The sequence below is a fragment of the Haliotis cracherodii genome, unplaced genomic scaffold (assembly GCF_022045235.1).
Source record: "Haliotis cracherodii isolate W230 unplaced genomic scaffold, xgHalCrac1.p SCAF_1, whole genome shotgun sequence".
In the NCBI taxonomy this organism is placed as follows: domain Eukaryota; kingdom Metazoa; phylum Mollusca; class Gastropoda; order Lepetellida; family Haliotidae; genus Haliotis; species Haliotis cracherodii.
Genome location: NW_027266264.1, coordinates 753,942 through 768,364, shown reverse-complemented (window position 1 = coordinate 768,364; position 14,423 = coordinate 753,942). Strand labels below are relative to the sequence as shown.

The 14,423-nt window shown below is 38.8% G+C and overlaps 1 protein-coding gene across 1 annotated transcript in view; it reads left to right on the top strand.

The window, feature by feature from the left end:
• The first annotated feature begins 12 nt into the window (after nucleotides 1–12).
• LOC139471084 (hydroxyacid-oxoacid transhydrogenase, mitochondrial-like) overlaps nucleotides 13–14,423 on the top strand; it is a 47,787-nt gene continuing 33,376 nt past the window's right edge. Inside the window, exon 1 of the mRNA XM_071253383.1 lies at nucleotides 13–285. Within this exon, the coding sequence (XP_071109484.1) occupies nucleotides 233–285 (53 nt within the window). The 5' untranslated portion in view covers nucleotides 13–232. The remainder of the gene's footprint in view (nucleotides 286–14,423) is intronic.

Below are 14,423 nucleotides of genomic sequence, written 5' to 3'. Positions count from 1 at the left end.
AGATCAAACAGAATCACAGACATGTGTCTTGATATCCGTATTACCAAGACATGTTGCTTATGCACTGACATTTTTGGTCCTGCCGAAGTAATGTGTTGAACTCCAGCCTATGTAGTTTTACGTCTTGCTCCCCAAACATGGGCGGAACCATATTAACCTGAAAAGTATAACGTGACCTGCGGATCAAAGGGAGGCAACTGCTCTGTAGAACAGTTCAGAAGACGAAGTCACAATGGCGTGTTCAACTCGAGCATTACGGAGAGTCGGGACGTTTTCACAATCATGGTAGGACGAAGCAACGGCTAAGGATGCATATTCCTAATAATCAAATATCAGTTTATTTGACTATTTTCAGGGGACTTAGTGTAAGATACTGGGTTGTCATCGATTGCAATACGAATTATAGCCGAGAGCTTCGATGGCGACCCACACTTCTACCCCCCCCCCCCCCCCCCCCCCCTTCCCCTGAATGTTTAAGGCTTCAAATCTTTATGAATTTATATATATATAGACCCACCCTTTAACTAATGCTGGACCTGTCCTTGGTGATTAACCTCCATCGACCCTGTCCGCCTGACCCGCCACTAACAGCTGATTGTGATAACGAGGTATTTGGTTTAGTTAGGGGTCAAGGCGCTTATCAAACATGTCCAGTGTATCTGTTCCTTACAAAACTTGATTCCGATCGAGATTCTTACGTGGAGCATAAGCATTTTATCTGGCATGCATAGAATCAACATTATAAAACAAAGTTCGAAAGTTGAAAGATAATTGCTAAAACAGCAGCTGTGGTTTCTTCGGCCATCATGCAGGTTTGCTGAGAGACCAGCAGATAGAATATATGCAAACCCTTATCTAGGCGGATATTTGACCTCTTGGCAAATGATTTTTTTTATCCAGGATAGATGCACAAATAAAGAACAACTTAATCCCAAAACATGGTGGTAGCTTGTTAATAATTTTATGAAAACTGTAACAACTGCAAATTGCGTCTTTGCACCTATATACAACAATGGTATCCTTTATGATGAATGTACTTCATCCAACTTGCTGTGTACTTACTGACTATCTTACAGAACAGTTCTACATGCAGACAGAGCTGCCCCATTATGTTACCCATAACAATGTTACAAGTAATATAAAGTGAACAAGAAAGGAGTGAGTAGTCCTAGATGTTCCTATGTCAATTGATACTACTAAAGCTACGTATACGGACCCGTGAAGATCTGGGGTAGAATAGGTCTTCAGCAACCCACGCTTGTCGTTAAGCCGACTATGCTTGGCATAAGATGTGACTAACGGGATCAAGTGGTCAGGCTCTCTGACTTGGTTGATGCATGTCATGGTATCCTAATTGTGTGGATCGATGATCATGATGTCAATCACTGGATTGTCTGGTCCAGACTTGGTTATTTACAGACTGTCGTCATATAGCAAGAATATTGCTGAGTGTTAAATAACATAATAACATAACATAGCTTAAGCTACGGGACCAGATGGAGTTAGCAGTAGATTATTGAAATAAATTGCAGCCTCTAGATCAGACCCTCTGAAGCAACTTGAACTCCCTGTGTAAGTCAATGTTTCCACTTGTATGGAAGAAATCTTTTGTAATATCTATTTAAAAAAAGGGTAGCATTGATGAATGTTCGAACAACAGACCAGTTGCTCTTACTAGTTTAGTGTAAACCTATTTTATTCAACTTAACTTGAAAGCGATTGGTGAACAGGACTAACTGGCTTTTGTAAATACCACTGCCTGTTACATAATTACATTTGTGTTGACATGAAAACTTTAAGGTCAAGAATTATAGAGTAACAAGATCACCCATGTTACCAACACTACAGTCATATGTGTGTAAGCGTATCATCTATTTATACTCAATGTACAAACCTACCACTGTTTTCTATCAAATCCTGGCCAGACATAAGTATGTTGTGGTTCACATCTCTTGTTAAATTCTTGTCACCATACAATGCTGTTTTCAGATCAAAACCCTAATGTTACGATACCCAGTACAAGTAAAGAGGAAGTGCATTTGAGACTCCAAATAAAATCCACACTGACATGCTGCAATATTTGAAATATGTCTTTCAACTCTATGACTATTGAGACCAATGCATCCAAGTCGAGCATGGACAATATGACAATATCGAGTACCTTATTTTAAGTCAAAGTATCTAAAATTTTCAGAAGTATCCAATGCTTACTAGTTCTTTGGCAAAAATCTTCAACAAGTGTGTTCTTATGTACATGTTTAATTTCTTCAGAGATAATACTATTTGAACTAACTTACAATCTGGATTCATGCCAGGAGCTTTGTATTCAAATGAAAGGATTTATTATGATTGACGTTGATATGCATTAACACTTAGGATTAACATGCAACATGATTGCTTATGGAATTTCCATAATGATTGTTTCCATAAAGTATTGTTAGAAAGGTAAGCCCTCTGGTGAATTATCTAGGTAGTCTCATTTACCGCCTGTCACATAAATCGCTAGAAATTATGTACAAGTCTTACATCATTCCAGTCTTTGATTATTACTATCATCTTTAGATAATTGTACGAAAGAACAAGAAATGATGCTTGAAAATTAACAGCTAGACCCAATAAGGACAATTTGCGGAGCAGCCAGAGGTACAGGTCTTGTATGCTGAGACTAATTTCCTACCAGTCCAAATACGACAACTCTTTTCTATGAAATGATCAATCGCTTCATGCCTGAATATCTTCCTCACCTAAGACCTCAAAATGTCCCTGCTAACAGTAGCTATAGATTGAGAGAGACAGTAGAAAGAGACTATGAGATATAGGACAAATTATTATACTAAAAGTTTAAAAAAAAATACTTTTAAGCACTGAAACCTTTGCCTTTATCATGTTATTAATGCAAAAACTTGTGGTGAATTTAAGAGAGTATTAAAAAAAAATATATATCAATTTGTATATTGATCTAAATTTGTAAAGTAGATTTTGTCAGATTGTACATTCTCACCTCAACTTGGGTGTAGTGATCCAAATGACACATTTCTGATAATGCAGCCTGTTCTTGCTTGCTGTTTTAAATTGATTGGATGATGCATGTCATCGTATCCAAACTGCGTAGATCAATGTTATCCCTAACCGTATTTTCCCAAAAGTTTAAACTAACGTGAGACTATAAATCCTACATATATACTATACCAATCTTCTACTACCCATACACCAAACTGTAACCCAAACCCTAGCCTCATAACAATCTTCTTCTACCCATACACCAAACTGTAACCCAAACCCTAGTCTAATAACAATCTTCTTCTACCCATACACCAAACTGTAACCCAAACCCTATCCTAATAAGAATCTTCTTCTACCCATACACCAAACTGTAACCCAAACCCTAGCCTAATAACAATCTTCTTCTACCCATACACCAAACTGTAACCCAAACCCTAACCTAATAACAATCTTCTTCTACCCATACACCAAACTGTAACCCTAACCCTAACCTAATACCACTCTTCTACTACCCATACACCAAACTGTAACCCTAACCCTAACCTAATAACAATCTTCTTCTACCCATACACCAAACTGTAACCCTAACCCTAACCTAATACCACTCTTCTTCTACCCATACACCAAACTGTAACCCTAACCCTAACCTAATACCACTCTTCTACTACCCATACTCCAAACTGTAACCCTAACCCTAGCCTAATAACAATCTTCTTCTACCCATACACCAAACTGTAACCCAAACCCTAGCCTAATAACAATCTTCTTCTACCCATACACCAAACTGTAACCCAAACCCTAGCCTAATACCAATCTTCTACTACCCATACACCAAACTGTAACCCGGTTTGATAATTGCTAAAACAGCAGCTGTGGTTTCTTCGGCCATCATGCATGTTTGCTGAGAGACCAGCAGATAGAATATATGCAAACCCTTATCTAGGCGGATATTTGACCTCTTGGCAAATGATTTTTTTTATCCAGGATAGATGCACAAATAAAGAACAACTTAATCCCAAAACATGGTGGTAGCTTGTTAATAATTTTATGAAAACTGTAACAACTGCAAATTGCGTCTTTGCACCTATATACAACAATGGTATCCTTTATGATGAATGTACTTCATCCAACTTGCTGTGTACTTACTGACTATCTTACAGAACAGTTCTACATGCAGACAGAGCTGCCCCATTATGTTACCCATAACAATGTTACAAGTAATATAAAGTGAACAAGAAAGGAGTGAGTAGTCCTAGATGTTCCTATGTCAATTGATACTACTAAAGCTACGTATACGGACCCGTGAAGATCTGGGGTAGAATAGGTCTTCAGCAACCCACGCTTGTCGTTAAGCCGACTATGCTTGGCATAAGATGTGACTAACGGGATCAAGTGGTCAGGCTCTCTGACTTGGTTGATGCATGTCATGGTATCCTAATTGTGTGGATCGATGATCATGATGTCAATCACTGGATTGTCTGGTCCAGACTTGGTTATTTACAGACTGTCGTCATATAGCAAGAATATTGCTGAGTGTTAAATAACATAATAACATAACATAGCTTAAGCTACGGGACCAGATGGAGTTAGCAGTAGATTATTGAAATAAATTGCAGCCTCTAGATCAGACCCTCTGAAGCAACTTGAACTCCCTGTGTAAGTCAATGTTTCCACTTGTATGGAAGAAATCTTTTGTAATATCTATTTAAAAAAAGGGTAGCATTGATGAATGTTCGAACAACAGACCAGTTGCTCTTACTAGTTTAGTGTAAACCTATTTTATTCAACTTAACTTGAAAGCGATTGGTGAACAGGACTAACTGGCTTTTGTAAATACCACTGCCTGTTACATAATTACATTTGTGTTGACATGAAAACTTTAAGGTCAAGAATTATAGAGTAACAAGATCACCCATGTTACCAACACTACAGTCATATGTGTGTAAGCGTATCATCTATTTATACTCAATGTACAAACCTACCACTGTTTTCTATCAAATCCTGGCCAGACATAAGTATGTTGTGGTTCACATCTCTTGTTAAATTCTTGTCACCATACAATGCTGTTTTCAGATCAAAACCCTAATGTTACGATACCCAGTACAAGTAAAGAGGAAGTGCATTTGAGACTCCAAATAAAATCCACACTGACATGCTGCAATATTTGAAATATGTCTTTCAACTCTATGACTATTGAGACCAATGCATCCAAGTCGAGCATGGACAATATGACAATATCGAGTACCTTATTTTAAGTCAAAGTATCTAAAATTTTCAGAAGTATCCAATGCTTACTAGTTCTTTGGCAAAAATCTTCAACAAGTGTGTTCTTATGTACATGTTTAATTTCTTCAGAGATAATACTATTTGAACTAACTTACAATCTGGATTCATGCCAGGAGCTTTGTATTCAAATGAAAGGATTTATTATGATTGACGTTGATATGCATTAACACTTAGGATTAACATGCAACATGATTGCTTATGGAATTTCCATAATGATTGTTTCCATAAAGTATTGTTAGAAAGGTAAGCCCTCTGGTGAATTATCTAGGTAGTCTCATTTACCGCCTGTCACATAAATCGCTAGAAATTATGTACAAGTCTTACATCATTCCAGTCTTTGATTATTACTATCATCTTTAGATAATTGTACGAAAGAACAAGAAATGATGCTTGAAAATTAACAGCTAGACCCAATAAGGACAATTTGCGGAACAGCCAGAGGTACAGGTCTTGTATGCTGAGACTAATTTCCTACCAGTCCAAATACGACAACTCTTTTCTATGAAATGATCAATCGCTTCATGCCTGAATATCTTCCTCACCTAAGACCTCAAAATGTCCCTGCTAACAGTAGCTATAGATTGAGAGAGACAGTAGAAAGAGACTATGAGATATAGGACAAATTATTATACTAAAAGTTTAAAAAAAAATACTTTTAAGCACTGAAACCTTTGCCTTTATCATGTTATTAATGCAAAAACTTGTGGTGAATTTAAGAGAGTATTAAAAAAAAATATATATCAATTTGTATATTGATCTAAATTTGTAAAGTAGATTTTGTCAGATTGTACATTCTCACCTCAACTTGGGTGTAGTGATCCAAATGACACATTTCTGATAATGCAGCCTGTTCTTGCTTGCTGTTTTAAATTGATTGGATGATGCATGTCATCGTATCCAAACTGCGTGGATCAATGTTATCCCTAACCGTATTTTCCCAAAAGTTTAAACTAACGTGAGACTATAAATCCTACATATATACTATACCAATCTTCTACTACCCATACACCAAACTGTAACCCAAACCCTAGCCTCATAACAATCTTCTTCTACCCATACACCAAACTGTAACCCAAACCCTAGTCTAATAACAATCTTCTTCTACCCATACACCAAACTGTAACCCAAACCCTATCCTAATAAGAATCTTCTTCTACCCATACACCAAACTGTAACCCAAACCCTAGCCTAATAACAATCTTCTTCTACCCATACACCAAACTGTAACCCTAACCCTAACCTAATAACAATCTTCTTCTACCCATACACCAAACTGTAACCCTAACCCTAACCTAATACCACTCTTCTACTACCCATACTCCAAACTGTAACCCTAACCTTAACCTAATACCAATCTTCTACTACCCATACACCAAACTGTAATCCAAACCCTAGCCTAATAACAATCTTCTACTACCCATACTCCAAACTGTAACCCAAACCCTAGCCTAATACCAATCTTCTACTACCCATACACCAAACTGTAACCCTAACCCTAACCTAATAACAATCTTCTTCTACCCATACACCAAACTGTAACCCAAACCCTAGCCTAATAACAATCTTCTTCTACCCATACACCAAACTGTAACCCAAACCCTAGCCTAATACCAATCTTCTACTACCCATACACCAAACTGTAACCCGGTTTGATAATTGCTAAAACAGCAGCTGTGGTTTCTTCGGCCATCATGCATGTTTGCTGAGAGACCAGCAGATAGAATATATGCAAACCCTTATCTAGGCGGATATTTGACCTCTTGGCAAATGATTTTTTTTATCCAGGATAGATGCACAAATAAAGAACAACTTAATCCCAAAACATGGTGGTAGCTTGTTAATAATTTTATGAAAACTGTAACAACTGCAAATTGCGTCTTTGCACCTATATACAACAATGGTATCCTTTATGATGAATGTACTTCATCCAACTTGCTGTGTACTTACTGACTATCTTACAGAACAGTTCTACATGCAGACAGAGCTGCCCCATTATGTTACCCATAACAATGTTACAAGTAATATAAAGTGAACAAGAAAGGAGTGAGTAGTCCTAGATGTTCCTATGTCAATTGATACTACTAAAGCTACGTATACGGACCCGTGAAGATCTGGGGTAGAATAGGTCTTCAGCAACCCACGCTTGTCGTTAAGCCGACTATGCTTGGCATAAGATGTGACTAACGGGATCAAGTGGTCAGGCTCTCTGACTTGGTTGATGCATGTCATGGTATCCTAATTGTGTGGATCGATGATCATGATGTCAATCACTGGATTGTCTGGTCCAGACTTGGTTATTTACAGACTGTCGTCATATAGCAAGAATATTGCTGAGTGTTAAATAACATAATAACATAACATAGCTTAAGCTACGGGACCAGATGGAGTTAGCAGTAGATTATTGAAATAAATTACAGCCTCTAGATCAGACCCTCTGAAGCAACTTGAACTCCCTGTGTAAGTCAATGTTTCCACTTGTATGGAAGAAATCTTTTGTAATATCTATTTAAAAAAAGGGTAGCATTGATGAATGTTCGAACAACAGACCAGTTGCTCTTACTAGTTTAGTGTAAACCTATTTTATTCAACTTAACTTGAAAGCGATTGGTGAACAGGACTAACTGGCTTTTGTAAATACCACTGCCTGTTACATAATTACATTTGTGTTGACATGAAAACTTTAAGGTCAAGAATTATAGAGTAACAAGATCACCCATGTTACCAACACTACAGTCATATGTGTGTAAGCGTATCATCTATTTATACTCAATGTACAAACCTACCACTGTTTTCTATCAAATCCTGGCCAGACATAAGTATGTTGTGGTTCACATCTCTTGTTAAATTCTTGTCACCATACAATGCTGTTTTCAGATCAAAACCCTAATGTTACGATACCCAGTACAAGTAAAGAGGAAGTGCATTTGAGACTCCAAATAAAATCCACACTGACATGCTGCAATATTTGAAATATGTCTTTCAACTCTATGACTATTGAGACCAATGCATCCAAGTCGAGCATGGACAATATGACAATATCGAGTACCTTATTTTAAGTCAAAGTATCTAAAATTTTCAGAAGTATCCAATGCTTACTAGTTCTTTGGCAAAAATCTTCAACAAGTGTGTTCTTATGTACATGTTTAATTTCTTCAGAGATAATACTATTTGAACTAACTTACAATCTGGATTCATGCCAGGAGCTTTGTATTCAAATGAAAGGATTTATTATGATTGACGTTGATATGCATTAACACTTAGGATTAACATGCAACATGATTGCTTATGGAATTTCCATAATGATTGTTTCCATAAAGTATTGTTAGAAAGGTAAGCCCTCTGGTGAATTATCTAGGTAGTCTCATTTACCGCCTGTCACATAAATCGCTAGAAATTATGTACAAGTCTTACATCATTCCAGTCTTTGATTATTACTATCATCTTTAGATAATTGTACGAAAGAACAAGAAATGATGCTTGAAAATTAACAGCTAGACCCAATAAGGACAATTTGCGGAGCAGCCAGAGGTACAGGTCTTGTATGCTGAGACTAATTTCCTACCAGTCCAAATACGACAACTCTTTTCTATGAAATGATCAATCGCTTCATGCCTGAATATCTTCCTCACCTAAGACCTCAAAATGTCCCTGCTAACAGTAGCTATAGATTGAGAGAGACAGTAGAAAGAGACTATGAGATATAGGACAAATTATTATACTAAAAGTTTAAAAAAAAATACTTTTAAGCACTGAAACCTTTGCCTTTATCATGTTATTAATGCAAAAACTTGTGGTGAATTTAAGAGAGTATTAAAAAAAAATATATATCAATTTGTATATTGATCTAAATTTGTAAAGTAGATTTTGTCAGATTGTACATTCTCACCTCAACTTGGGTGTAGTGATCCAAATGACACATTTCTGATAATGCAGCCTGTTCTTGCTTGCTGTTTTAAATTGATTGGATGATGCATGTCATCGTATCCAAACTGCGTGGATCAATGTTATCCCTAACCGTATTTTCCCAAAAGTTTAAACTAACGTGAGACTATAAATCCTACATATATACTATACCAATCTTCTACTACCCATACACCAAACTGTAACCCAAACCCTAGCCTCATAACAATCTTCTTCTACCCATACACCAAACTGTAACCCAAACCCTAGTCTAATAACAATCTTCTTCTACCCATACACCAAACTGTAACCCAAACCCTAGCCTAATAACAATCTTCTTCTACCCATACACCAAACTGTAACCCAAACCCTAGCCTAATAACAATCTTCTTCTACCCATACACCAAACTGTAACCCTAACCCTAACCTAATAACAATCTTCTTCTACCCATACACCAAACTGTAACCCTAACCCTAACCTAATACCACTCTTCTACTACCCATACACCAAACTGTAACCCTAACCCTAACCTAATACCACTCTTCTACTACCCATACACCAAACTGTAACCCTAACCCTAACCTTAGCGATGACAAAGTATTGAAAATATATATTATATCCTTACTGAACAAAATATGCCTTCCACATATAAAAAGACCGAAGAGGAAGCGCATCAACACTGAAAGAAGGACTAGACTACGACACTCAACAGTTCAGCTTACAGTGATATACTCCCACAAACTGAACTGTATTATGTCTCAGTCATACAGATCACACGACCCTTTATTGTGACCACTCTTATTGGAAAATGAATGTTTGCTTTCAATACAACTCTATTGGCACCACTCTACCTTTTACATATCTCAAGTGCTCACTGACAATTGTTCTCGTTAAAGCTGATGATGAATATGTGTCAGTTCCCTCCACAACAAACACATCAACTCAATGTGGGATGTTGGAAATGATAGCAGTAAGGAGTATCATCTCACATGCAGTAGTGGGAAATTCAAACTCCTCCCAGATAGACCTTCACTTGAAAACATACAAGACAAATATGCCCTTTGCCTCTTTCAATGATCTCGGAAAGAGCAGTTGAGTCCTTTGTCCTTTGCAGAAAATACGTATACTAATACTAATATTCCTGATTTTTCAAATGACCTTGTATGACCTTGTGAGGGAAGGCCCCTAATGCCATACATACCTTAGACAGTTTATGGTGGAAGGTACTGTTGGAGATAGGTTCAAGCTTACAGTTGTCCAAAAGATTGTTTCGGGTGAACAATTGACATGCCTTTGCATGTGTTTGTTATGGATGGCACTGGTTTTGGCAAGATATGCCCACAAATTCACCATGTTCACGGACACCTTGTGTCATCACTTTTTGAATGGGTATCATAAACATTCTCATGATATAGTCAGAATTGGACAATAGCAGAGATTTCTTATGAATATGGAAAGGGTTTTGTCGCTTTGATTAACAATCCTTTACAATCATATGTTTCCTTTTTATACTGTTGGGGACTGGACAGCAATTTCAATGATTGCTGTTGGACACACCTGAAAGCCATTTCCTGGGTGCACGTTTAACAGTTTTGTGAATAGCTATTGAACTTTTTTCCTTAGATATATATTTTGTAAAAGAAAGGATTTGGCCTTCCTACATTAAAGGCATCTGTCATGACAGTCATTCCTGATCCCCCAGGGGCCTTTAATGTAGACTCAAACCAACTTGTCAAATGTTTGTTTACCTGTTAAAAGGTGACAGCTGAAACATGCATTTTGTCGGACCTTGACCATCTTTCAGAGGCAAGAGAGTTAACTGACTTAAAAAATTCCAGTTTCCACCCTTGCCGAACTAGGCTGGAACTCCTGGGCTCGATCGTAGCACCACCAGTGGCTATTACGAGTTATGTCCCTTCTAAGCCTCTCCTATGGACCAATCCGATTCCACCTCTCATATCACTTGCATTTGCTTCAAACAAAACGGCAGCGCCAAGTCAAGACGATCCGATCGATAATCAATATCTATTATGCGATAAAACAGGTCTTGCAAATCAAATCAGGTGGGCACCTTGATTAAAAACATAAAAAGATTTGGAAACTATCTGTTGACAGCGAGTTGGCAGTGCACATGCATTTCAAATCCTGCAATTGACCGAAATCTGCATGACAGTTTACGAACCAGATTTCGATTTCATTGCGGGATTTTGTTTGGACTATGCATAGACTCGTTATTCCAGCCCAAATATAACTCCATAATATGTACCAGCCTAGTTGGGCAAGTGTGGAAACTGGACTTTTATAGTCAGTTAACTCTCTTGCCTCGGGAAGATGACTAGCCTATATCAAAGCCTAGTTTCTACCCTTGCCACATCAAGGCCACTTTTCTTGGCTCAACCCTGGCACCACCTCGGGTAGAGTTGTGCCCCTTTTAATGAAAATGCGATCTCCAATCATATCTCTGTTCTTCTCTCATATAGCTTCACAAAGATGCCCAGACCGCGTCATACCAAGAGACGTTAAAAGATGGTACTTGTTGTTACCCTGCATTAAGGGGCTAAAACAAGGACTGGTCGGCTCGGAGTCAGTATACTGTGTCTGAGTTGGGTATTCATGTTAAACTGCGGAATGATATCTGTGAGCTAGCACTATAAATCGGCATGAGCCCGGACTAGTACAAGTAGCCACAGAAACACACACACGTACATGCACGTCGCTATATAAGTGCAATAATCTTGGACGCAACGTTAAACCCCTTTTCACCTCACCTCACTTCACCTCACAAAGATGCATAGCAACTACCATTGGCGACAACCTAGTTGATCAGATATCGAAAACATCCCTGACACAAAAACTTAGTCAATCAATTGGGGAGTTTAAAAGATGAAAAAGTTAATCACTTTCATGTGTGTACCAATCATGGATGTTGATTTCTTGAAATGTTCTCTGATTCGACTATCGATATGTTCTCTTGCCTCGGGAAAATGCACCTGACAGGTTTCAACAAGCCTCTCTGAAATGGTGAGTGAGTAAAAATGATGCTTTCAAGAGTTAGAGAATAGGAAACATGTTTAGGAAACACAGCCAGCTTGGGGCAGGGAAACTGACACATGTTTAGGAAGCACAGCCAGCTTGAGGGCAGGGATACTGACGCATGTTTAGGAAACACAGCCAGCTCGGGGACAGGGAAACTGACGCATGTTTAGGAAACACGGACAGCTTGAGGACAGGGAAACTGACACATGTTTAGGAAACACAGCCAGCTTGAGGGCAGGGAAACTGACGCATGTTTAGGAAACACAGCCAGCTCGATGGCAGGGAAACTGACGCATGTTTAGGAAACACAGACTGGAGGGAAACTGACGCATGTTTAGGAAACACAGCCAGCTTGAGGGCAGGGAAACTGACGCATGTTTAGGAAACACAGCCAGCTTGTGGCAGGGAAACTGACACATGTTAAGGAAACACAGACAGATAGGGGACAGGGAAACTGACGCATGTTTAGGAGACACAGCCAGCTTGAGGGCAGGGAAACTGACGCATGTTTAGGAAACACGGACAGCTTGAGGGCAGGGAAACTGACACATGTTAAGGAAACACAGACAGATAGGGGACAGGGAAACTGACGCATGTTTAGGAGACACAGCCAGCTTGTGGCAGGGAAACTGACGCATGTTTAGGAAACACGGACAGCTTGAGGGCAGGGAAACTGACACATGTTAAGGAAACACAGACAGATAGGGGACAGGGAAACTGACGCATGTTTAGGAGACACAGCCAGCTTGTGGCAGGGAAACTGACGCATGTTTAGGAAACACAGACAATTTGAGGGCAGGGATACTGATGCATGTTTCGGAAACACAGCCAGCTAGAGGACAGGGAAACTGACGCATGTTTACAAACACAGACAGCTTGAGGGCAGGGAAACTGACGCATGTTTAGGAAACACAGACAGCTAGGGTCAGGGAAACTGACACATGTTTAGAAACACAGCCAGCTTGAGGTCAGGGAAACTGACACATGTGTAGGAAACACAGACAATTTGAGGGCAGGGATACTGACACATGTTTAGGAAACACAGCCAGCTAGAGGACAGGGAAACTGACACATGTTTCGGAAACACAGACAGCTAGAGGACAGAGAAACTGACACATGTTTAGAAACACAGCCAGCTAGAGGACAGGGATACTGACGCATGTTTAGGAGACACAGACAGCTTGAGGGCAGGGAAACTGATGCATGTTTAGGAAACACAGCCAGCTAGAGGACAGCGAAACTGACACATGTTTAGGAAACACAGACAGCTTGAGGTCAGGGAAACTGACACATGTTTAGGAAACACAGACAATTTGAGGGCAGGGATACTGACGCATGTTTCGGAAACACAGCCAGCTAGAGGACAGGGAAACTGACACATGTTTAGGAAACACAGACAGCTTGAGGGCAGGTAAACTGATGCATGTTTAGGAAACACAGCCAGCTAGAGGACAGCGAAACTGACACATGTTTAGGAAACACGGACAGCTTGAGGGCAGGTAAACTGATGCATGTTTAGGAAACACAGCCAGCTAGAGGACAGCGAAACTGACACATGTTTAGGAAACACAGACAGCTTGAGGACAGGGAAACTGAGGAACCAAACAACACTGTTTCCCTATTGACATATACAAAACCATTTGCTTGTTAACAGTCCTGAGCCACAATCCTTCTCTAAATAGATATATCCTTTAGGGAGTACACTGTATATTAGAGTTTGTTAGAACCAGAAAAGTATGTTTATGCAAATAACATGATAAGAGAACTAAAGCGTCAAAAATTTAGTGGAATTTGGGTCAGTTTAAGTATCACAGGCTGAAATTGACCTTTAATATATTGCAAAGTACGACCAAATTCAGCATGAAGTGAAAAATAGAGGTCTATTGACATGTATCCTACTTGAGACATAACTACCACATCAACACAATTAATGTAGGTCATGGTTGGTCCAGGGAATTAAAACACATCTGTGACATCATTCTATTGGTAATATATATTATCTTGAACCAACATTTCAATTAATTTGCAGTTGGAAATGACAGGACTATTTTAAAAATATTTTGACAATTGAACAGTTAAAATTTTGTTGGAAAATATGTCCCCATCGGGGTTCAAACCCGCATCGCTTGATTTGAGGACGTGTGATTGTTACCTCAGCTATGGCGACACATGAAGGTATGGTGTGAAATTAGCTATT